General features: G+C 49.2%; 8 protein-coding genes across 8 annotated transcripts; 7 read left to right on the top strand and 1 right to left on the bottom strand.

The window, feature by feature from the left end:
- Positions 1-116: 116 nt before the first annotated feature.
- Positions 117-3,484, top strand: BJX67DRAFT_387421 (putative integral plasma membrane protein; the record flags this gene model as incomplete). The annotated part of the gene is made up of 7 exons (XM_071034214.1): positions 117-155; positions 210-756; positions 820-946; positions 1,052-1,090; positions 1,146-1,230; positions 1,289-3,142; positions 3,211-3,484. 7 exons carry the CDS (start codon positions 117-119, stop codon positions 3,367-3,369), a joined length of 2,850 nt encoding a protein of 949 aa, XP_070887345.1. The 3' UTR covers positions 3,370-3,484.
- Positions 3,485-4,349: 865 nt separating this feature from the next.
- BJX67DRAFT_380171 (uncharacterized protein) lies at positions 4,350-5,567 on the top strand (the record flags this gene model as incomplete). The annotated part of the gene is made up of 2 exons (XM_071032737.1): positions 4,350-5,112; positions 5,185-5,567. 2 exons carry the CDS (start codon positions 4,350-4,352, stop codon positions 5,565-5,567), a joined length of 1,146 nt encoding a protein of 381 aa, XP_070887346.1.
- A 258-nt stretch (positions 5,568-5,825) lies between these two features.
- BJX67DRAFT_350626 (uncharacterized protein) lies at positions 5,826-6,298 on the top strand. The gene has a single exon (XM_071028832.1). It carries the CDS (start codon positions 5,915-5,917, stop codon positions 6,155-6,157), a length of 243 nt encoding a protein of 80 aa, XP_070887347.1. The 5' UTR covers positions 5,826-5,914; the 3' UTR covers positions 6,158-6,298.
- A 304-nt stretch (positions 6,299-6,602) lies between these two features.
- On the top strand, positions 6,603-9,434 carry rex3 (putative RNA exonuclease Rex3). The gene is made up of 2 exons (XM_071035159.1): positions 6,603-6,733; positions 6,826-9,434. Exon 2 carries the CDS (start codon positions 7,028-7,030, stop codon positions 8,966-8,968), a length of 1,941 nt encoding a protein of 646 aa, XP_070887348.1. The 5' UTR covers positions 6,603-6,733; positions 6,826-7,027; the 3' UTR covers positions 8,969-9,434.
- Positions 9,322-10,008, bottom strand: BJX67DRAFT_380173 (60S ribosomal protein eL22; the record flags this gene model as incomplete). The annotated part of the gene is made up of 4 exons (XM_071032738.1): positions 9,322-9,448; positions 9,505-9,701; positions 9,760-9,795; positions 9,997-10,008. 4 exons carry the CDS (start codon positions 10,006-10,008, stop codon positions 9,322-9,324), a joined length of 372 nt encoding a protein of 123 aa, XP_070887349.1.
- A 2,480-nt stretch (positions 10,009-12,488) lies between these two features.
- On the top strand, positions 12,489-13,146 carry BJX67DRAFT_350631 (uncharacterized protein). The gene has a single exon (XM_071028833.1). It carries the CDS (start codon positions 12,661-12,663, stop codon positions 13,057-13,059), a length of 399 nt encoding a protein of 132 aa, XP_070887350.1. The 5' UTR covers positions 12,489-12,660; the 3' UTR covers positions 13,060-13,146.
- A 2,138-nt stretch (positions 13,147-15,284) lies between these two features.
- BJX67DRAFT_350632 (uncharacterized protein) lies at positions 15,285-15,705 on the top strand (the record flags this gene model as incomplete). The annotated part of the gene is given in 2 exon segments (XM_071028834.1): positions 15,285-15,531; positions 15,549-15,705. Coding segments are annotated over 2 exon segments (204 nt in total), but the record flags the coding sequence as incomplete, so codon positions are not given.
- BJX67DRAFT_371439 (uncharacterized protein) lies at positions 15,563-18,242 on the top strand (the record flags this gene model as incomplete). Its single annotated transcript, XM_071031084.1, has 10 exons — positions 15,563-15,600; positions 15,649-15,735; positions 15,773-15,826; positions 15,977-16,001; positions 16,054-16,471; positions 16,577-16,858; positions 16,996-17,048; positions 17,124-17,228; positions 17,397-17,540; positions 17,595-18,242. The coding sequence occupies 10 exons, from the start codon at positions 15,563-15,565 to the stop codon at positions 18,240-18,242; spliced, it is 1,854 nt and encodes a 617-aa protein (XP_070887352.1).
- Positions 18,243-18,986: the final 744 nt, after the last annotated feature.

Consider the following 18,986-nt stretch of genomic DNA (forward strand, 5'->3'; position numbering starts at 1 on the left):
CCTCCTTTCTTTCATTCAACTCCTTCTTTTCATTCTTGACTTTCTCTAATTTTTCATTTTTGAGCTTTGTATTTTTGCGATCCTTAGAGACGAGAGTCTCACCCCTGCGCGCGACAATGGCGCCGAGGTTTAAAGACGGGGACGCTGTTGCGACGGTGAGTGTCTTTTTGGCCCACGGGCTTGTCTCGTGATTGCTAAGGCACGAGCAGGTCAATGGAAAATGGGTATCTTGGGCCCATACCGCCGTCGCCTACACTGCCTTTCTTAGCGCTCTACTTGTTGGCGTCAGCCTACATTACAGAAAGATCGTGCAGAACGAACACTACGGCTACCCCGATGAATGGTTTCCATCCGTTTCAGCAACTATTGGCGATCGTTATCCGGAACGTTCGTTCTTCCAAGTCTTCATTGCTATCACTTCCGGACCTCGATTCGCTCTCGTTTTCCTTTGGTATCTGTTGACTGCCCGGCCAAACACCAGCCTCCCGAAGTTCGTCGCCGGTGTTGGGCTGTTTCGGACGTTCACCTGCGGAGGCTGGACATATGTAACGTCGACCGATGATCACGACTGGCACGATATTTTCATGATTTTGTACTTGGTCGCAACTTTACCGTGGACTCTTGGTTGTTTGGCTTTAAGCCCAAACAACCGTCGCGCCGTCAAATATCGGAAAATCCTTGCTGGTCTCTTCTTCGGCACTCTGGCGCCATTGATCTACTACTTTATTCAGCACAAAGTGCACAAGGTCGCTGGAGGTAAGGTGAATACCGTCGTGGATCACTCGCGTACCCATACTGATCGTTTTGCTTTTTCATTAGCCTACACGAAATATGCCTTTTTCGAATGGTCCCTTATCTTGTTCGATGTCGGATTCGATGCCGTTACGGCGCTTGATTTCGAGGCTTTCGAGATTGTGGTGAGGGATATTAAAGGGATTAGTCGAGGGTATGTACAGTGGCTTCCAAAATAATCCAGAGCCAGAAAATGTACAGTTGCCAAAGCTCGGTCATTGGTATTTGAGGGACATGATCTAAGATGAATTTATATCAGGCAGTTGAAAACGACTGCAGACTCGGTCCTCGAAAATGAGTGTGTACATTCCACCCTTTGGAGAGATGATCTCGTCAAGTTAACCCGTAGACAGGAAGGGAAAACCTGTCGGAAATACCTTCGGACAAGGATTCTTCTGGAGTGAAGTCTTCGACGCTGCTGCAGATGCATATAATGGGGTACACCCTATATTAGACCCCTCACTTATCGGTTATGGACTAACGAAAGCGTAACTAGTTTGTGTACTGGACGAACTGGACTTCCCTTCCTGTCCTTGTCTGGTACTTCCCGCTCTGGCACATGGGAATTTCCGGATATGAGGTCGTTATCCTTAGTTACCTTTCGCCGGTACTCCTCGCCATTCCCGCTCTTAGATCTCTGGCTATCAAGGATCCTCGTCTCTTCCATTTCCTGTCACTCTCGGGTCTTCTTGCCTACAAGGTGCAAGATCCCGCCAAACGACTTTTCCTCAGTACGTTCGCCGTTTCTTGTAGCTGCATCACATCTGTTGCTACTCTGTACGCCGACAGGGCGCAGAGCGCAAGACTGGAATCCCGGATTTTCGCTTGGGGCATTGGATTGATAATGTCCAGTGTTGCCAAGTTCGCGGGAAAGACCAATAACCCTGTTTGGCCTATTATGCACGCAAGTAACGGCGGATGGAATAAACTTGGACTGCTTCTTGCTGTTCTGGCGGGTATTCGCTCGTTCAGACGCTCAACAGACAGTGGAGGCGACTACTTCCCTTCAAATGGAAGAAAGGGATCCTCGCTGCTTACTGGGTTGGGAGTTGGAAGTATGATATTCGCGATGCATTTCCTCTTGTCCGATTCTAGTACGATGATCTCCTGGGTTTGGGAAGGTTACCCAGTCCGTGGCCCGATTGCCGTTCCCTATGGCGCGTTCACTATCTTTGTAATGGGTGCCGGTCTTGTGTTCGGCCTATTATACCCTGAAGTTTCTGGAAGCTGGACCGCTTTTGGGATCGGGTGTCTCGGTGCGACGTTTCTTACGGCCTCCAGTCATTGGAGCGGATTCTATGGCGCCCTTGTCATCGCGTTCTATCTCCTGGCTGTCTCTCCGGTTTTAATCTCTTCTGCCGTTCGCCATCCCCCTGCCCCAACCTTCGGCCTCGCCTTCTTCGTGTATATTTTCCTTCTCCTCTTCCACGTATGGGTTGTTGCTTACGCTTTTGTTCCGGGCGGACCGCTCGTCCGGGAGCATACCGATTGGATCATGATTATCACAATGCTTTGCCTCGGTGCAGGCGTGTTCTCGGCGTCAGTGTCGAAGTCAAACAGTCCGAAGAACAGGGCCGTTGGTCCGAACGGGAGGAGGCAACGTTCCTACTATATCTATGTGCTCATGGCATTACAATTGCTGTCGGTGTCAATTGCATACCTCCGCTTCCCGACAAATGACTACACACCATACCACAAAGAGGATAAGGTTGTAACCGCCGGGATCTGGACCGTGCACTTTGGTCTCGATAACGATATGTGGGCCTCCGAGCGACGTATGCGTGATCTTGTCCAGGAACTTGAGCTTGACGTGCTTGGCCTCCTGGAGTCGGATAACCAGCGCATTATCATGGGCAATCGCGATATTACTCAGTTCCTGGCCGAAGATTTGGGCATGTATGCAGACTTTGGACCAGGACCTAACAAACATACCTGGGGTTCTGCACTGCTCTCCAAGTTCCCGATCGTCAACTCTACCCATCACCTCCTCCCTTCCCCCGTTGGTGAACTTGCTCCCGCCATCCACGCCACTCTCGACATGTACGGAGAGCTGGTTGATGTTGTTGTCTTCCACTCGGGACAGGAGGAGGACCCCGAGGACCGCCGCCTGCAAACTGAGTATTTATCGAACCTCATGGGATCTTCTCCCCGCCCGTTGATCTTGTTGAGTTACCTTGTCACTAAACCGCTCGAAGGCAACTACAACACCTATGTTAGCGACCTAAGTGGCATGAAGGATATTGATCGAACAGACTGGGATCGCTGGTGCGAGTATATCCTGTATAAGAAGCTCAAAAGAACCGGCTACGCTCGGGTGAGCCGCGACTCTATCACCGACACGGAAATCCAGGTGTGTTTTTAGAATGGCTTTAAGCAGTACTGGAAGCAGGAGCGGTTTGCTAACTCGTGGTCCCCTAGGTCGGTAAATTCGTTATTGGAGAACCAGAGCCAGAGAATGAGATGATGGTTCCGGAGGAGATGGTGCCCCAAGGTCTTCGATTCCCCGCGCTATTCCGCGGTCAAGGAGTTCGGGGTCACCGTTATCATGTGTTCAATGAGCCAAGATACTGGCACTGATCGGCTTGACGTAGTAATCAGCCATGATCACATGTCTCTAGCGGCCTTGGTAAAACCACTTTGGGATCATCTGGTTGGGATGAATCCGGCCTTATGCGGTTAAACGCTTCTCCCAACTACCATGACTGTTCCTTGTGTATATTTGACATAGATGACGCTTAGACCATTTAAACCGCTGAATAACGACGGCGACCCTTAGATACTCTTGCATCTTCATCACCTCAATGCCATGGAGAAACTCGCGCAGATTATGACAAAGTGCTGGCGATATTTCCAGGTCATCGCTCCTCTCAAAACCTGCGAGGAATGCGGCCGTCCTACTTTCTTTGTTGATCACTCCCACAAGCTTCCTCCCTATAGGACGAACCCAAGTCTCCCTTCTTTGTTTTGGCACCGTCGGTCGCTGCTTTTCTGCTCTACGAGCCTACGACAATTCATTTAAGGTTTTGACGCTCGTCATATCCTATTTTTGATCCCCGTTGTTTTCACCTGAGACCGCCATTTCTTACTCGCTCTAGGCCAGGTGCCCCAGTCCTGGTAGGTCTCTTGCTCTTTACCACTCAGGGGCCTATTTTTGGGCGTCAGAGCAATCACCATAGCGCTCCTGCACTGCTTACGTTGTTCTTTGTTTTAACAGTACTCCTTGGACTGTTCATTATTTCCAAGGGGCCCTTCCCAGACAAAGAAAGCTTGCTGAGACTTGCGTGAGTTCATCAAGAAGCAGTTGATGCCCTACAATAAAGCAGGAATGATTGTGCTGACGCCCCTTTGGTGGGTTCACTGCAGTCCCTCGAATCCTCCGCGACCACGTTATACCACGACTTTCACACAGTCTCTCCTACAGTTTGACTACTCGCGACAGAAACACAATCAACATTATACATGTAAGCCACTTTTCGAGAACGCGATCAATAACGACAGTATCGGTTAATACATGATAGCTTTCGATTTTCAGAGGTCTATTTATTGACGCAGCTGCCATGCCAAGAGTGAAAAAGGTTGCGCGGCGTCGCCGTGACCTCAAAAAGCGTGGCCCTTCGGGGGTTGAGAATATCGAATATCCGTCGTTTTCGGACCCTCCCATAATTGTCGGCGACGATTATGAATTCACGTACTTCAGTCCTGAGAGAAATGTCCGGAGTCCCGAACAGTTTAGTAGCGAGGGCGCGCCGATTCATATTCTGAGCAAAGAATTAGGGCTACCCGAAGTGAGCAAGGATGATCAGTCGGGATTGCCACATGGAGCTAAAAGTTCACCACCTCTATATATGCCGAAGATATTTCTGGGAGATGCATCTCCTGCACCGCGTTGGCTGATCAGAGCCGTTGATTCGGAGGCCGATCAGGGCCCCGTGCCTCGCCAGTCATCCATATCAGGCGGTTCCAGACTTCCACCCCTGGGACGACTCCGCTGGGAGTTCGATTCTGGTTCATCTGATAAACACGGACTGGATGAAGCCTGGCTATGTGACTACGCATACCAATACCTTGTAAACTCACTTGGTGATCCAATCGTTCGAGACCAGATGCGGGATTTGATCTGGAACGGTCCGCATGCGCCGACTGTTGCGCATGTTGAAGACCCGTTACCAATTCCTCCTCCTCCACCTCACTTTAAGGAGAAGAAAACCTTGGATTATGTGACACTTCAGCCGCCAATATCCGCTACTGCGCCTGACGATTACTATTTCATGTACCCCGGCTATTCGCGCCCACCGCTCGCGACTAGACCATGGAAGAAGCGTAAGTACATTCCCTTGTAGTATCCCGTCCGCGCTGCCTGTGGCATACTCAACCTGATGCTTCCCGCCCTAGGTGCTACCGACACAAACGCCGAGAGCGCCGCTCGCGAGAGTGATTCATATGTCACGGCGACCACAGAATTCAGCCCCTGTAGTAGCGGGGATCATAACCACGGATATGAATCTCGTTCCGGATCTGTATGTCGTGCGAAGTCGGGTATCAGCGCGAACGCCCGTACCCGTGCGAGTACTAGTTCGAGCATGAGTATCAGTCCCCAGGATTCCAAGCATACAAGCGGCCAAGATTCAGACTCGCCGGGTTACCATCCTTCAAGCGATGATGACGACCGACATGTTAGCTCAGGTGAGTACAAGTGGGTTTGGTTTCTCCTCACGATTCTCATTTTGGGCATGTTCCTCTGTCTTTTCTTCTATGCGTTCGGAATTCTGCGATGATGTATTTAGAGACATGTCTACCGAGAAACCCCTTTTCCCTCCCAACGTTGAACAGACGTGGCACCAATATGGTACCTGAAATCCAACGCTACGAAAGAGTGGGGTCTTGCAGACACATTCTTCATACTCCCCTTGCATACTAAATTCCTCAGTGGAGACGGAACTTGATTGTCCTTTGCTGATCACGCCACTATAGACTCATCAGAGATGCTAAAAAGTCAGTCCCCACAGGGCAAGCCGACAGTGTCGAACCCGCCTCAGAGAATTCAAGGTAGGTGACTCCAAGTCTATGTTTCGCATAACCTCCTTACAAATGAGTTTGACGTCCTAACGAGAGCCCCTTTGGCATGACTTTATTAGGGCGGACGAAGGCAAAGAAAGTGGAGTTCCACGCGTGGCCTCCAACATTTAATGAGGCTTCTAGTCAAGAGGACCTGTCACGGGAAGGACGAGGAGCAAGGAGAGCGGCACGAAATCGCAGCGCGAGTCAGGAGGCATGGAGACCTCCTTCTGAAGCCTTTTCAGACGATGAAGGCATCATCCTCCCAAAGCTTCCGAAAAGAGTGCTGAAGAAGGCAGCGAAGCGGTGATTATGGTATATTTAAAGTCGTCTCTTGTTAGGAGTATATGTTTTTGCTGTTTTATCGGTATCATTGGCGTGTACCTTTTTTTATTTCTCAGAAGTATATAGTGCCGAGTCTCGTGCCTGAACCAATATTACTGTTGAATCACTAACTGGCCCCGCTGGACTTTTCTCAAGTGCAGAGACTGTGGAAGACGTCAATATGAGTGTTAAACCGTAAATTCTGCCTAGAAACGAGAATGCACTTTGGGCCGAGGACGTAAACACAGAGTTATGTATAGAGAATGAACATTTGGAGGACAGCAAGCATATACTCGGCGCCTTAGAAATGTGGCAGAATATTTGAATAATTTGCATCTGCGTTGGGCAGTTCTCCACTCCAACTGCCCTTGGCAGTGACTTCGCTCTTCCTTGTTGTTCGCCGTCCACACTTTCTGTTTGGCACGCGAGCCGATGATTCGAAGCTTGAGGAAATTGCTTTACTCGTTTACTCGTCCCGTCACTTAGCATTCAGACCGGTTGTCTCTCTCCATCCATTTTCTTGAGTACTTTGAGCACGAGCAACCAATGAGCTCGGATGCCGGTTCGTGGGACACACCAATGCACCAGATTTAGACACTGTTTGATGCTCTCCGGTTCCCCTCAACCTAACTTATTGCTGTATTCGCGTTCTAGCAACGTTCTGCCGTCAGCTTCTGTGAGGCACTGTGGGTTCCTCCAGCTCACCGGGCCTTTTAGGGCTGCTTAGCTCCAATCCCCGAATCATCCTTGGGCTTCTCTCACCTGTGTCACTGCATCGAGCAGGTAGACAACTCGAGTGTGCGCGATGCAATCTTTAGCCTAGATACCCATCATCCTAGCTCACTTACAGATCATCATGTTCGCACCTCTTGGATTATTCAAGGACATCCCATGTCCTCAAGGTCAAGAATGTTCCCTTCTTGCCTGTGTGTTCTCTCATCACGACATCGGGCCTGGCTCTCAAGACATCTATCCCGCCAATGCTCAGGCTCAGGAGCCAGGAGAAGCGGCTGAGCCGGCTTCCAAAAGGATTAAAGTAGAGCCACCGATTGAAAATCAGGAAGCATTGAAGATGGCCAGGCCGCATGGCCATAGTGGCGTCAGTTCTGCCTTGAGGAATACACCGATCCAGAAGTTGGAGACACCGGCTACGAAAGCTGCGGAGCGACCGAATTCATCGCAGGAACCTGCCATTTCGAAAACCGGTCTTGCCAAGCGTGGGATGTCCACTGGTGAAACTCCAGAGTCGAGCGTACGAACTAGACAAGCTCCCAAAGAAGCGCTAAACCCACGCATGCTTGCAAAGGCGCCGGCAACTTATAATACACGCGCGGTTATATTGAAGAAATTACATTCTACTTTGTGCTCTCTGAATGATAAACTCACCAGAGACGGAAAGTTCAGTGATAAGGCTCTAATACTAACACCTGATGAGCTCATTACGATGGCACTCGACGAAGAAGAAAAAGCAGCCAAAGACAACCCGACTATATATTCGAACATCGTGAAACTCCGAATCGTGAAGCTATCCAAACTGAGTCAGGAAGAGTGGGCGAAAGAGCTCAAAGATTACCTGAACAGGAAGTATTATAAATTAAAGCCCAATCAAGTCCCGAAAGAACCGAAGCGTTTCACAAGTGGCTTGAGCGTCGAAGAGGAAATCGCAATTGTTAAAAAACTGGTTACACCATTGCAAGGTTTGGAAGAATACGGCTATGTGACAAAGGCACCCACGGTGGAAGAAATCGATGCCGCAAGGAAAGGCGTTCTAGAGTCCAAAGGCTGGGAGAAGTGTGATCGATGCGGTGGCCGTTTCCAGGTCTTCCCTGGCCGTCGTGGGGATGGTTCCTTAACTACTGGAGGACCATGCACCCACCACCCTGGGAAATCCTTCTACCCACCGAGAAAGAAGACGGATCACGTCACGGGAGCGAGGGAGGCATATTTCACTTGTTGTAATGAAACGTTGGGTACGTCCGCAGGATGCACCAAAGGCGAGACCCATGTTTTCAAAGTCTCAGAAACGAAGCGGCTTGCGTCGATTTTACAATTTGAAGAGACTCCGGAGAACCCAGATAAAGGGCGTACACCACCTATCTGCTTTGACTGCGAAATGGGCTACACAACTCTGGGACTAGAGCTCATTCGCATGACTGCAGTCACCTGGCCCCAAGGCGAGAAGATCCTGGACGTCCTGGTCAGACCTATAGGGGAGGTCTTAGACTTGAACTCACGCTTTTCTGGTGTCTTCCCTGAGCATTATACCAAGGCTCTCCCTTACAGCGCCCCAACTTCCAAGGGGGTCCCCAAGGAGTCGGATGAAGCGCGCTCAGAATCTGTGTCGTTGGAGGTTGTCGAGTCTCCCGCAGCGGCGCGTGCATTGCTCTTCAGGCTCCTACAACCGACCACACCTTTGATAGGGCACGCGATTGACAACGACCTCAATGCCTGCCGAATAATTCACCCAACAGTCATTGACACGGCTATACTATACCCGCATCCAGCCGGCGGTTTCCCGTATCGCATGAGTCTTCGGACCCTGTCCAAGAAGCATCTCGATCGGGACATCCAGACCGGCGGTAGCCGCGGTCACGATTCTAAAGAGGATGCCATTGCCACTGGGGACCTGGTCAGAGCCAAGGCGGCGGAGGTGTGGAAGACACTGAAATCTAGGGGATGGACGGTCGTTGATGGAACGCTTGTGCCGCCTCCGGGTCAGGAAGATGATACTACGTTTCTCCAGTTGAAGCTTGGGCAGGGATCTGGGCAGAAGAGGACTAGCTCGACCAAAGAGTGACGACGGTTAAGGATCGCAAGATTTACGAGGATGCAAGATGTTTGGGTGTAGACGGACTCCATTCATTCGTCTCTACCATTCGTAATGTCATGGATAGTGGAAGGATCAATGCCGACGGGTAGGTGGCAGATAGGGTATAGAAGAAAGAAAGCGGCCGTTTCGGGCTCGCAAATCCCTCTCAATGAAAACCCACACCAACACCCCCAGTTTTGTACAGAGTAAATTCAACCCTGAGCCGGACACACCGTGCAGACACACAGCCCACGTTGGAATTTTCGTGGAAAATCCCTGACGCAATTCGGAGTTTCACAGGTTGATTCCAGCTTCTTCTCCTCTCAAGCCGAGGGAGAAATTTACTCCTCATCCTCCTCAGCCTCCTCAGCGGCGACGTTGTAGAAGCGGAGCTCGTAAACGCCCTTGGAGGTAGAGACAACGCGCAGCCAGTCACGGAGCTGCTGCTTCTTGAGGTACTTCTTGGTCCTGCCGGAAGTTAATATTCGCTCAGCCTCATCGATATAAGAGACGTAGGGACTTACAGGTACTTAAGGTAGCGACCAGAGAAGGGAATGTGAGCGACAACCTCGACCTTGCCATCGCCAATCTGGGAGATGACGACCCTGTCACCGAGGTTTCCGACACGGCCATCGACCTTGATGCGGTCGTGGAGGAACTTCTCGAAGGCGGAGACATCGAAGATCTTATCGTTGGCGGGCTGAGAAGCATTGATGACGAACTGCGAACATAATCTATGAGCGAACGGACTGAGAAATCTTCTCGGACTTCAAACTTACCTTCTGAGTGACCTTCTGGGCCTTGCGGGAACGGACCTACTCGACGAGAAGAGATTCGATTAGCCTACTGTTCCATTTGTCGAGCCCCGGTTCATGTCATGATGCTTTCTTGCTGGCTCTCAATTCCTGTGCCGTGGGCATTTCGGCTGCTGGCTCGTGGGAGGTTGAGGGCAAGAAGAGAAGCGTATCATGAACACGCAGGGGGAACAGCAAAGCGGTTCAAGCATGGAAACATACAGCGGGAGCCATTGTGACTGGAGGCGGTAGTTTTGAAGAGGATGGAGTTGGTGGTCGCAAAGAGGTGAGTATCCTGCGCCTGTGAGGAGAAAAAGTTGAAGTGCTGGGGACCAAATCCTCGCGATGGTGGAGTGTGGCCGCTGGTGACTAGTCCTCTTTTAGAAGACGGTCAGGGTTCGTTAGCCGCCTAGGGTAGAAGTGGTCACCTGATTCTGCAAAGCCCATGATTCGTTCCAGCCAATAAGACATCTTGAGAATTGACACTAGTCATCTCGCTACGCACGGACCACAGCCGCTTTTCATAAATTGTCTTCGTCCCCGCAACTTTTTCGAATTTTTTTTCTTTTCTTTTCCAGCTCTCTTTGCCTTTTGGCTTAGATCAAGTGTAGTATCTGTTCTTTTCAGTTTAATCTCTGAAAGTGTTCTAAGGAACACAACATTGATTAATCTTATTTTTGGTCTTCGCAGCGGGGCCTCTGTGCTTGCGCATGTCCTGCTGCACAGTGTCATCGGGCTTACACTACCTCCGATTGACGCGAACAATCTTTTTTTTCATCAATCTGGTTGGCTTGTCCCAACTGCTTGGAGAAGGAAAAGGTCTCATTGCAAAACTTTAGGGAGCCTGCATGACTCGCTGGTTGACGGTTTTGGAACGGAGATCGGTGGAGTCTTGAAGCCGTCCAAACGAGAGCATCCATCCGTTCGTCGGCCTGCTGATGAGTAACTACTGTGGCACGACAAAAGTTCTTGCTATCCCCACTGGACCCACGCCAGTATTCCGCCTTCCTAATTTAGCTAGTTTGAAGCTATCAACACCTTAGTGATTTGTATGCCAACCATCTGCTTGGAGGATTGCCTGCACTCGAAGAGGCATTATACAGCTTAGATTTCTAAGCACCTGCTCATCAATTGCATGCCAGGCCTCTATAGAAGCCTGTATAAGCCTCTGTAGAGTCTTATTGTTATCTAGGGCCTTCTCTAACTCGGGATAAAGCTTATAGACTTTCGCTTTTAAAAGTGCCCACAGGTTCTTGATAGGATTCAAATCCAGAGAATATGGTGGCCATTCCATGACCTCCACGCCCATTTTATTAAGAAGATCACGTATGATATAGGCTCTGTGTATAGAAGCCCCGTCATGCATGAAAATATCCACAGGCTCAAGGATATCTGGAAGAAATGCTTCATAAACTCCATGTATAATCCATCTAGTCACACCTCCTCGTGCAGCTTCAGGGTCCCGTCAAGCAGAAGTAAGCCAGTTCGTTGATTGAATCCAAAAGCAGCCCAAAATATCTGCTATATACCCTTCCTATAGCGCACAGTATGGACATCTTGCTCGATAATTTGTTGTTTAGGAGACCAAAAAGTCTAGAGTCTTTGTATAGTAGTACCACGCTCTATAGAGCATTCATTAGACCAAATAACTTGATCAAAGTCTTCCGCAGAATATCCTGCATAGGTTTGTGCCCATCTTAGCCTCTTTATTACATTTTTAGGAGTAATCTCGGGTTGCTTACATTGCTTCCATTTCCGCATATAAAGTATACGAAATAGGCGTTAAACCGTCCGGATAAAAAGGCTACTTTGGACTACATTAGAAAGCTCACGCATCTTGATATGGTGGTCCTGCTCTATCAAGCCAAGTAGATGCCTTTGTTCTTCTGGAGAGATCTTCCAAGGTTGTCCTGATCGAGGAGAAGACTTTTGTTCTTTTCGAGCATGCTCGCGCTTTATTGTCATTCGAATAGTTGAATAATGGATGTGGGGATACCGCTGGTGAATCATTGAATAGGTCCAGCCAATTGATTTTAGTTTACAGAGCCTGGCCTGGATTTCCAGGGTCAATTCCTTGCCTCGAGGCATCGCGTTATTGGTATTTCGAAGAACCTCAACACCATGTTGAGACCTCGACGCGCTGTTTTGGGCGGTAGAATGGCATCAACTAGACCTAATTAGGAAGCGGTTCAGTAGTAGCGGGTCCGGTGGGGATAGCAAGAACTTTTGTCGTGCCACTGTATGGCTTTGTATAGCAGTCACCTCATCCGTATCGACGGCTATTTGCTATTTGCTTCAATATAAAATCACGTCGACGTTTCTAGATCTCAGCATCAACCTCGATCTCGACCTCGGTTCTGATCCCAATACCGCAGTAAGTGTGACATGAATCGTCTCAAGGCGAGCCAATATCCCAACAGGCAACCGTAGGGCTTGGCAATGTGCTAGGATTCTCCACGTTCTGCTTAGCAAACACTCCAGGTGCAGGTGGAGCGCGGGGATTGGGACTATCAATGGCGGAGGCATTAGTTGAAGCTGGGGGTGAAGGAACGCTCCTCTCCTTCCCTCCGTCGCGTGGGACATGGGTTAATGCGCAGCAGTCTACTGCCCGGACAGACTTCCCGAGCCAGACGACGAATACCACCTCGCAAATCCGGACTATGGAGGCTCTATACACTACCGCCAAATGGATGTGGCCGACGACGACAACACCGAAGCAGTCATGGCCGAGATCGCAGGTCGGAAAAATCAACTTGATGACCTGATCGCCGCGGCGGGCGTAAACCACGTTGCGGACGCAATCGAGCACTCTCCATCCACTGTCGACAGGTGATCCATATCAACTGCACTGATGTATTCCGAAGCGCAGTTTCAGCAGCAAAGGAGATGATGAACCGGAAGTGCCAGGGCTCCATCCTGCTAGTGGCTAGTATGAGCGGTCTCGTCGCCAACAAGGGAATGAACTCGGCGATCTATAACTCCTCCAAGGCGGTGGTGATTCAGTTAACCAGGAGTATTGCCATAGAGTGGTCCGAGATTGAATCCGAGACGGGAAAGCGAGGTATCCGAGTGAACTGTCTTTGTCCGGGACACATTGAGACCCCAATGGTAAAGATGGTTGTGGATGGGGACCCAGAGGTCAAAGAGATTTGGCAATCGGAGAACATGATGAAGCGACTGGCACGACCGGAGTTTCGAGGGGTGACCCGGCTTCTTATGAGCGATGCGAGCAGCTTCATGACTGGAAGCACGGTAGTCGTAGATGGCGGCCATACGGCTTGGTGAGCTGAATTTGGAGGACTGGTTTATTTTCTGGATTGGCGAAAGACATTTTTTGTTTTTAAGCGCAAATTTTTTATGATTCGAACTTGACAGTTTCCAGACTTGTCCTGTAGGCACCTGCTAGATGATTTCTTCCTTGCCTGGTAAAAGCCAACCAATTCAACACGTATTAGCTGAATGGTAGTAATATAGGCTATTCAGGCATCTGAACGAGAAGGGTGATAAATACCGCCGTACTCCTGCGCGAGCCATTCCAATGCTCTTGACCCAGAGCTTGGCCTGTCGGATTTCGGACAGCAACACCGATCGATGATCGAACCAGCCGATGGACGCTGGAAGCAGATCCATCACTTTGTCGCTCCTGATTCGACCAAAGAGATGAACTCGACTCGACTCCGGGGAACGCCACCGCGGACCCGACAGCTTCAGCTTCAGCTTCATCGACCCACCCCCGGGATCCGACTCTATTCTGGGGATGCTGGGGAAATCTTCACTCGGAGTTGGATACATCGATTGGTCTTGCCTCTGCACAGCAGGGGGTGTGTCATCTCCACCTGGCTCGCATGTGCAGGAGGAACAGGATAACGGAAGAATGGCAAGCCCTAGGGATCATAAATCTGCCATCGTGCTGCTGCCTACCCCAGCGCCGATTGGATTACCTTTGCGCAATTAAAGAACAACAGGATGCGGGCTCTTGTGGCAGCGTTTCTAGCTTTATCAATTGCAGTCTCCGCTTCACAAGCTCACTCCGACTCTCCCAAGGCCCCTGTCAGAACTATGACATATGAGGGTGTTTATTCGCCGGAGTACGATCAGGACTTCTTCTTGGGCGTTCCATTTGTGCAACCGCCGGCGGGGACCTTCGATTTAGGCTACCACAGCCCCTGCACTCAGCTTGGAAGGGCGCCGGAGACGCGAAGAATTATTCCCTTCTCTGCGTTGGATATGGGGTAAGTTTACCAAGAAACGCAAGGTTTCTGGCAGGCCTATGCTAATTCTGTAGCTCGATCAAACTTTCTACAATCAGTCGGAGGACTTTCTGTATCTCAACGTCGTTAGGCCCAGTGGCTACGAGCATAAGAAGCTCCCTGTAGCGTTTTGGACCCTTGGCGGAGGCTTCAGCAACGGCGGCGGCGACCAGCGGTAAAACCTCTCTTTTATCGTGGAGTACTCGGTCAAGATAGGCAAGCCCATCATTGGAGTCTCGATCAATTACCGCCTCAGCGCATGGGGCTTCCTCCGCTGCAACGAGGTGGTTGGAGAGGGTATTACGAATCTTGGCCTTAGGGATCAGCGTATTGCTCTGCAGCGGGTACAGGGGAATATTGACGCTTTCGGGGGAGATCCTGGCAAGGTGGCTATCTGGAGAGAGTCTGCAGCATTTCAGGCCGCATTACTGGAAGCATACCCAGACGACAAAGGTGGTCGCTGGCCTCGGCGACCAGCGACCCGCTCTGCCGTACGGCGCGCAGTTTCGCCGAAGCGCTTCCTTCTGGGGTGATTTAATATTTTATCGCTTCAAGGAGGGAGACGGCGAAGACCTGGGCTTCTCATGGCCTCCCAGCTTACGCCTACAGGTTCAATGCAGTTCCCACTGGTGTTCCCCCCGAAGTTGGAGCCGGCCACAACAGAAAGATAGGGTTTATGTTCAACAATTTTATTATCAACAATCTCGAGGGTGTTGGATATAGACCGGACATTAGGCCGTTTAAGGGTAAGGGTCAAAGCTACATTAAGCTTGCCGAGCTGATGAGCTTGTCATGGGCGAGTTTTATATATGATTTGGGCCCGAACGAACTACAAGGGCAGGGACAGCAAGATTCCCAAGTGGCCGAGGATGATGTGGAAGACCCGAAGGATTGTCTTTGATGCCAATGTTACTGGCCATGCGAAGCCTGATACTCATCGACGGACGGCATTGCCCTGATTAATGATAATGGGCTTGGTGTCTTGCACAGGTAATGAGTGGCAGGGGCCTTGTACGTGTCATGAACTTGATCAGCATTTCAGAAATGAAGTTGAGTATATCACAAGCATGGCCATTTTTACACCTAGAATGTGAGGACCTGTGAAATCGACACCGAAAATGACAGCTACTGAGGCCATAAACGGCCGCATTTCCACCCGTAACTCTCAAGGCGGTGAGCCACTGCTTTAACATCCCCGTGTGTTTTGCACCACTATTCTACACCTGCCAAGCGTTCTAGTCCCTTCCTGGGCTGATGTTAAATAAACGCTGAATGCTTGACCTCAGCGAGCTTCAGTCCCGCTCAACTCACGACCAAATCAATGCTAAAAATGGCCTCCTTTGCAGCCAGATCTAGCTGCCCTAGAGCCGACTGGCCTGGTCCAGCGCTCTATAAAATGCTATCTTTTCCCCTGCTTCCTCGTTCCTCTGTTCCCGTCCCTAACCTCCTATCCTGCCCTGCCTTAACAAATCTCAGTCCAATCCTGAAGCTGGCCATTCTCTTGACCCTCTTTCCAATACTTCTATCTGACTGCCTCCATGACACCTCCTCCTGTACCCCCCGCTCAACCGGGCGAGTACTAATTCTGGACTGATCCAATTCTCTGCGAGGAGACTCGAGCTAGACTGGAACATTTCCACAGCCTTGGATGGCTCCCCCCAAACTTCAAGCCCAAGACCCTAGAAGGTCTTGCCGTTGTCAAACAATATTAGTAGAAGTAGGTATGCTATTAGATATTAATTTAATAGCAGAGAACTAATATCTAATAGGTATTGCATCCAACTAAACAAGGACTACATTAAGTACCTGCTCTTGGAGGATCAAGCTATCTATATAAACTTCTTTAATTAGATATACAAGACATCGCGGAAGAAGCTCCTTCAGTTGTATAATAAATATTGGCAACACCTTTGTTAATATTTTGGTCTGTTCACCCGACGCCATGTAAATAGTAATATTCATGAACAGATGCAACGGGTACGCTAGGTTTCCTTGGACTCCACAGATAGAGCACTAATATGGATAATAGTTCCTCGAACATGTACTCCCTGCTGAGCATAAAATATCTAGACAAACAAAGGACAAGAATATACTAGACATGGATGTCTTCTATGTCACCTACCGCCATCATTGGGTATATTCGAAGCATTTCCGCCACGGGAGTATGATCATTCAATTTGCCACGATCCAGCTCTGGTCCGCCATCACCAGAACTCGACCAGGCGTGCTCCTCCCACAGAAAGCATCTCCAGCAGGCATGCCGCAGGGCAAACGCAAAGGAGATAAGGCTTTCCAGAGTGACCTCCCTAAATATGTATCAACAGATGATCTTCCAGCATCAGTCTGCTACCGCAATATCGAGCTCTTTTATCTCAAGGACCCAGATAATAAGCGCGATGTTCTATATACCATTATCAAGTTCTGCAATCTCAAAGGTTGGCTAGAAGGTACTAATAGGTAAGGGCATCTTCATCTAGTATTGCAAACATGTCTAATCCTATATTTCTACTATTATAGAACAAAATTCTTCATACATAGCAATTACTAACTAGCATACTGCCCAATCAACCAGATCATCTTATTAGCCTTCCGCAATAGGGCCTTTCTTAATACCGCATTAACCCTAGAGCTCATCTGGCGCCTCCGGGTTCCAAAGCGCAGTCAATCTCTTCCCCTCCAATGGAAGCCAGAGATGCTGGACACTCCTCTCCTTCAACATCTTGAGCGCACTACATATGGCTACGAACTTCATAAGTCTTTATTAATGACATATGATTCCAGTCAACAAGCACTCCAAGAGCTGGGCCGAGATGCAAGGTTCAAGGACGATATTGGTCATTATAACTACCACTATTAGACCGCAAACGAGGTTAATTGTATGTTACCTGCAATCAAACCTATTATAATAGAGAGCAACTATCTGCATCAAGGACACATCTCTTCTCATACTCTATCTAACTGCTGTTCACAGGAAACTTTACCAGTCAGGAGCAACAAAGAGTGCTTGGCCAGTTGGGTAATAGGGTTTTTGAAAGGCATTACCAATCACAGTTTATCAGCTAGGATCTTTAGCATGTGGTCCTACTCTAACTATCTCAGGAAGGTCTCCTCTGGGTTGCCAGAAGCATGCTCAGGAAGAGGGACCCTCAAGCTCCAACCAATCTTATAGATGCACAGAAATGCTCTATTTGCCAAAACCCCAAAGTCCTTGAGCTTAGACAGGAGAAGAGAGAGCTGATAGAGGAGATATAATCCCTCACTGGCACAATAAGGAAAGCCCAAGAGCAATTCCCCCGCCTCTATTAAAGACATGAAGAAGTCAAGAAAGAGCTCTCTCAACTAAGGAAAACCCTAGCAGACAACACCCGATAGACAGCTCGGAGGGAATATTTTCATAATGCACCTGTGCTTGAAATTGACAAACAGATTAAGCAAATGCTCGGCCAGTCTGATGTTGAGCAGTCTAATGCCGACAGTTCCAAGGACGAGGATTGGGAGCTTCCCATTCCCGAATACGTATTCCCTGAGCAGGCGTGACTCGTGGAAAATTTCTATGGGCCAGAAGCAGAGAACTTTGACAAGGATAAGCTACTTGCACGATATATCCAAGTTACTAAAGACATGGTCGCCCTCTCGCAGCTCTGCAAGCCAACCCGTCGAGGCAACCAAATCAACTGGGATATCAATAATAATAATAGAACTGAGAAGTTAGAAGAACCCTCGCCTGCTAAAGGGGAATCATTGGAATATCCTACAAATGTTTGCATTATTTGCTGCGGTCAATCTCAACTTTCATTATCTAATCCTCCTCCACACAAATTCCCCGCCAAGCGGCAAGATTCAGTCCATCATCATCTTATTGATTCTCATCTTGCCCATGCGCACGATAGAATCAGCTGCACGTGGCCAGCATGCCATGGTATCCCTAAGTTTACTAATATCACTGAATTTTTAGCCTATGCTGTGGCCATGCATACATATGATATCAATATTAAGCTATATTATCTTCCAACTAAACAATCGCTTACTTGCAGTGATACTTCATCTGTTGACAGCACTGTGGAATCTATAGAGTCTTATGATCGGTTGGGCACTGACACTCCCGCTTCTTCTGTGGGTCCTGAGACAGCGAATATCGACCCGCGCTTGTTGGAGTCCCACAAGCCCAAAGTTACGGAGCCTCTACCGCGTTGCTCAAAAAGATTGCGGCTTCGATGAGAGTGTGGAAGGATGCTAGTTTTGTTTTGAGGGTACATTTGTTGGTACGGTATCTGCGCGGATAGCTAGTCATATATTTTCCGGAGGCACCCGATATGCCTTGGGCCTAACTTGTAAATATTGTATACAAGCTAGATACAGTATCGCAAGATACTTAAGCCACTCAGGTATGATGGCCTTGTGCCATCAAACATCTACAACAACGCTCAGGTAACACATTCCCATTGCCAATGGCTCAACACGAATGGCTGAAAATGATGACCATATTTTCAACGCAGCAGCCTTGTAGCCAGTTAATTCGCGAGGCTCTAGGATCCAATAAAATGGGCTCATGTTTGCCGCGAGTCTGTTTGGCTGAGGATGCAATTGATCGCCAAGGAAGTAGCGCCTTCAGCGCGAGACTGGCTGTGTCTGATTGGTTTACAGCGGAACCCCCCGCATCAGCGCTTCAGCATCCTGACGTCAAGGCATTTATGGGTTGGCACTAGGAATATTGACTTTGGTCTGCTTCTACGATAATGTACCTACGGCTTGCATCTTGATGTGATGCGGTGCTGTCTTGCAGCTATGGTAACGAAGCAAATTGCTTGCTGTTTCGGAATACTATACTGTACAACCTGAGGAAACAGAGAAAGAGATAGGGGATGAAACGCTACCGCAACCTGCAGCAAGTAAAGCCAAGGGAAAGAAGAAATCACGATAAAGCTCGCCACCTTGAACGTTTCGTTGTACAGTATACACAGC

Source organism: Aspergillus lucknowensis, assembly GCF_044049455.1.
Source record: "Aspergillus lucknowensis strain CBS 449.75 chromosome Unknown BJX67scaffold_14, whole genome shotgun sequence".
NCBI lineage: Eukaryota > Fungi > Ascomycota > Eurotiomycetes > Eurotiales > Aspergillaceae > Aspergillus > Aspergillus lucknowensis.

What these genes read in the sequence shown, in the direction of transcription:
- rex3 (XM_071035159.1), top strand. Translation starts at nt 7,028, where the DNA reads ATGTTCGCACCTCTTGGATTATTCAAGGACATCCCATGTCCTCAAGGT.
- BJX67DRAFT_350631 (XM_071028833.1), top strand. Translation starts at nt 12,661, where the DNA reads ATGATGAACCGGAAGTGCCAGGGCTCCATCCTGCTAGTGGCTAGTATG.
- BJX67DRAFT_350626 (XM_071028832.1), top strand. Translation starts at nt 5,915, where the DNA reads ATGACTTTATTAGGGCGGACGAAGGCAAAGAAAGTGGAGTTCCACGCG.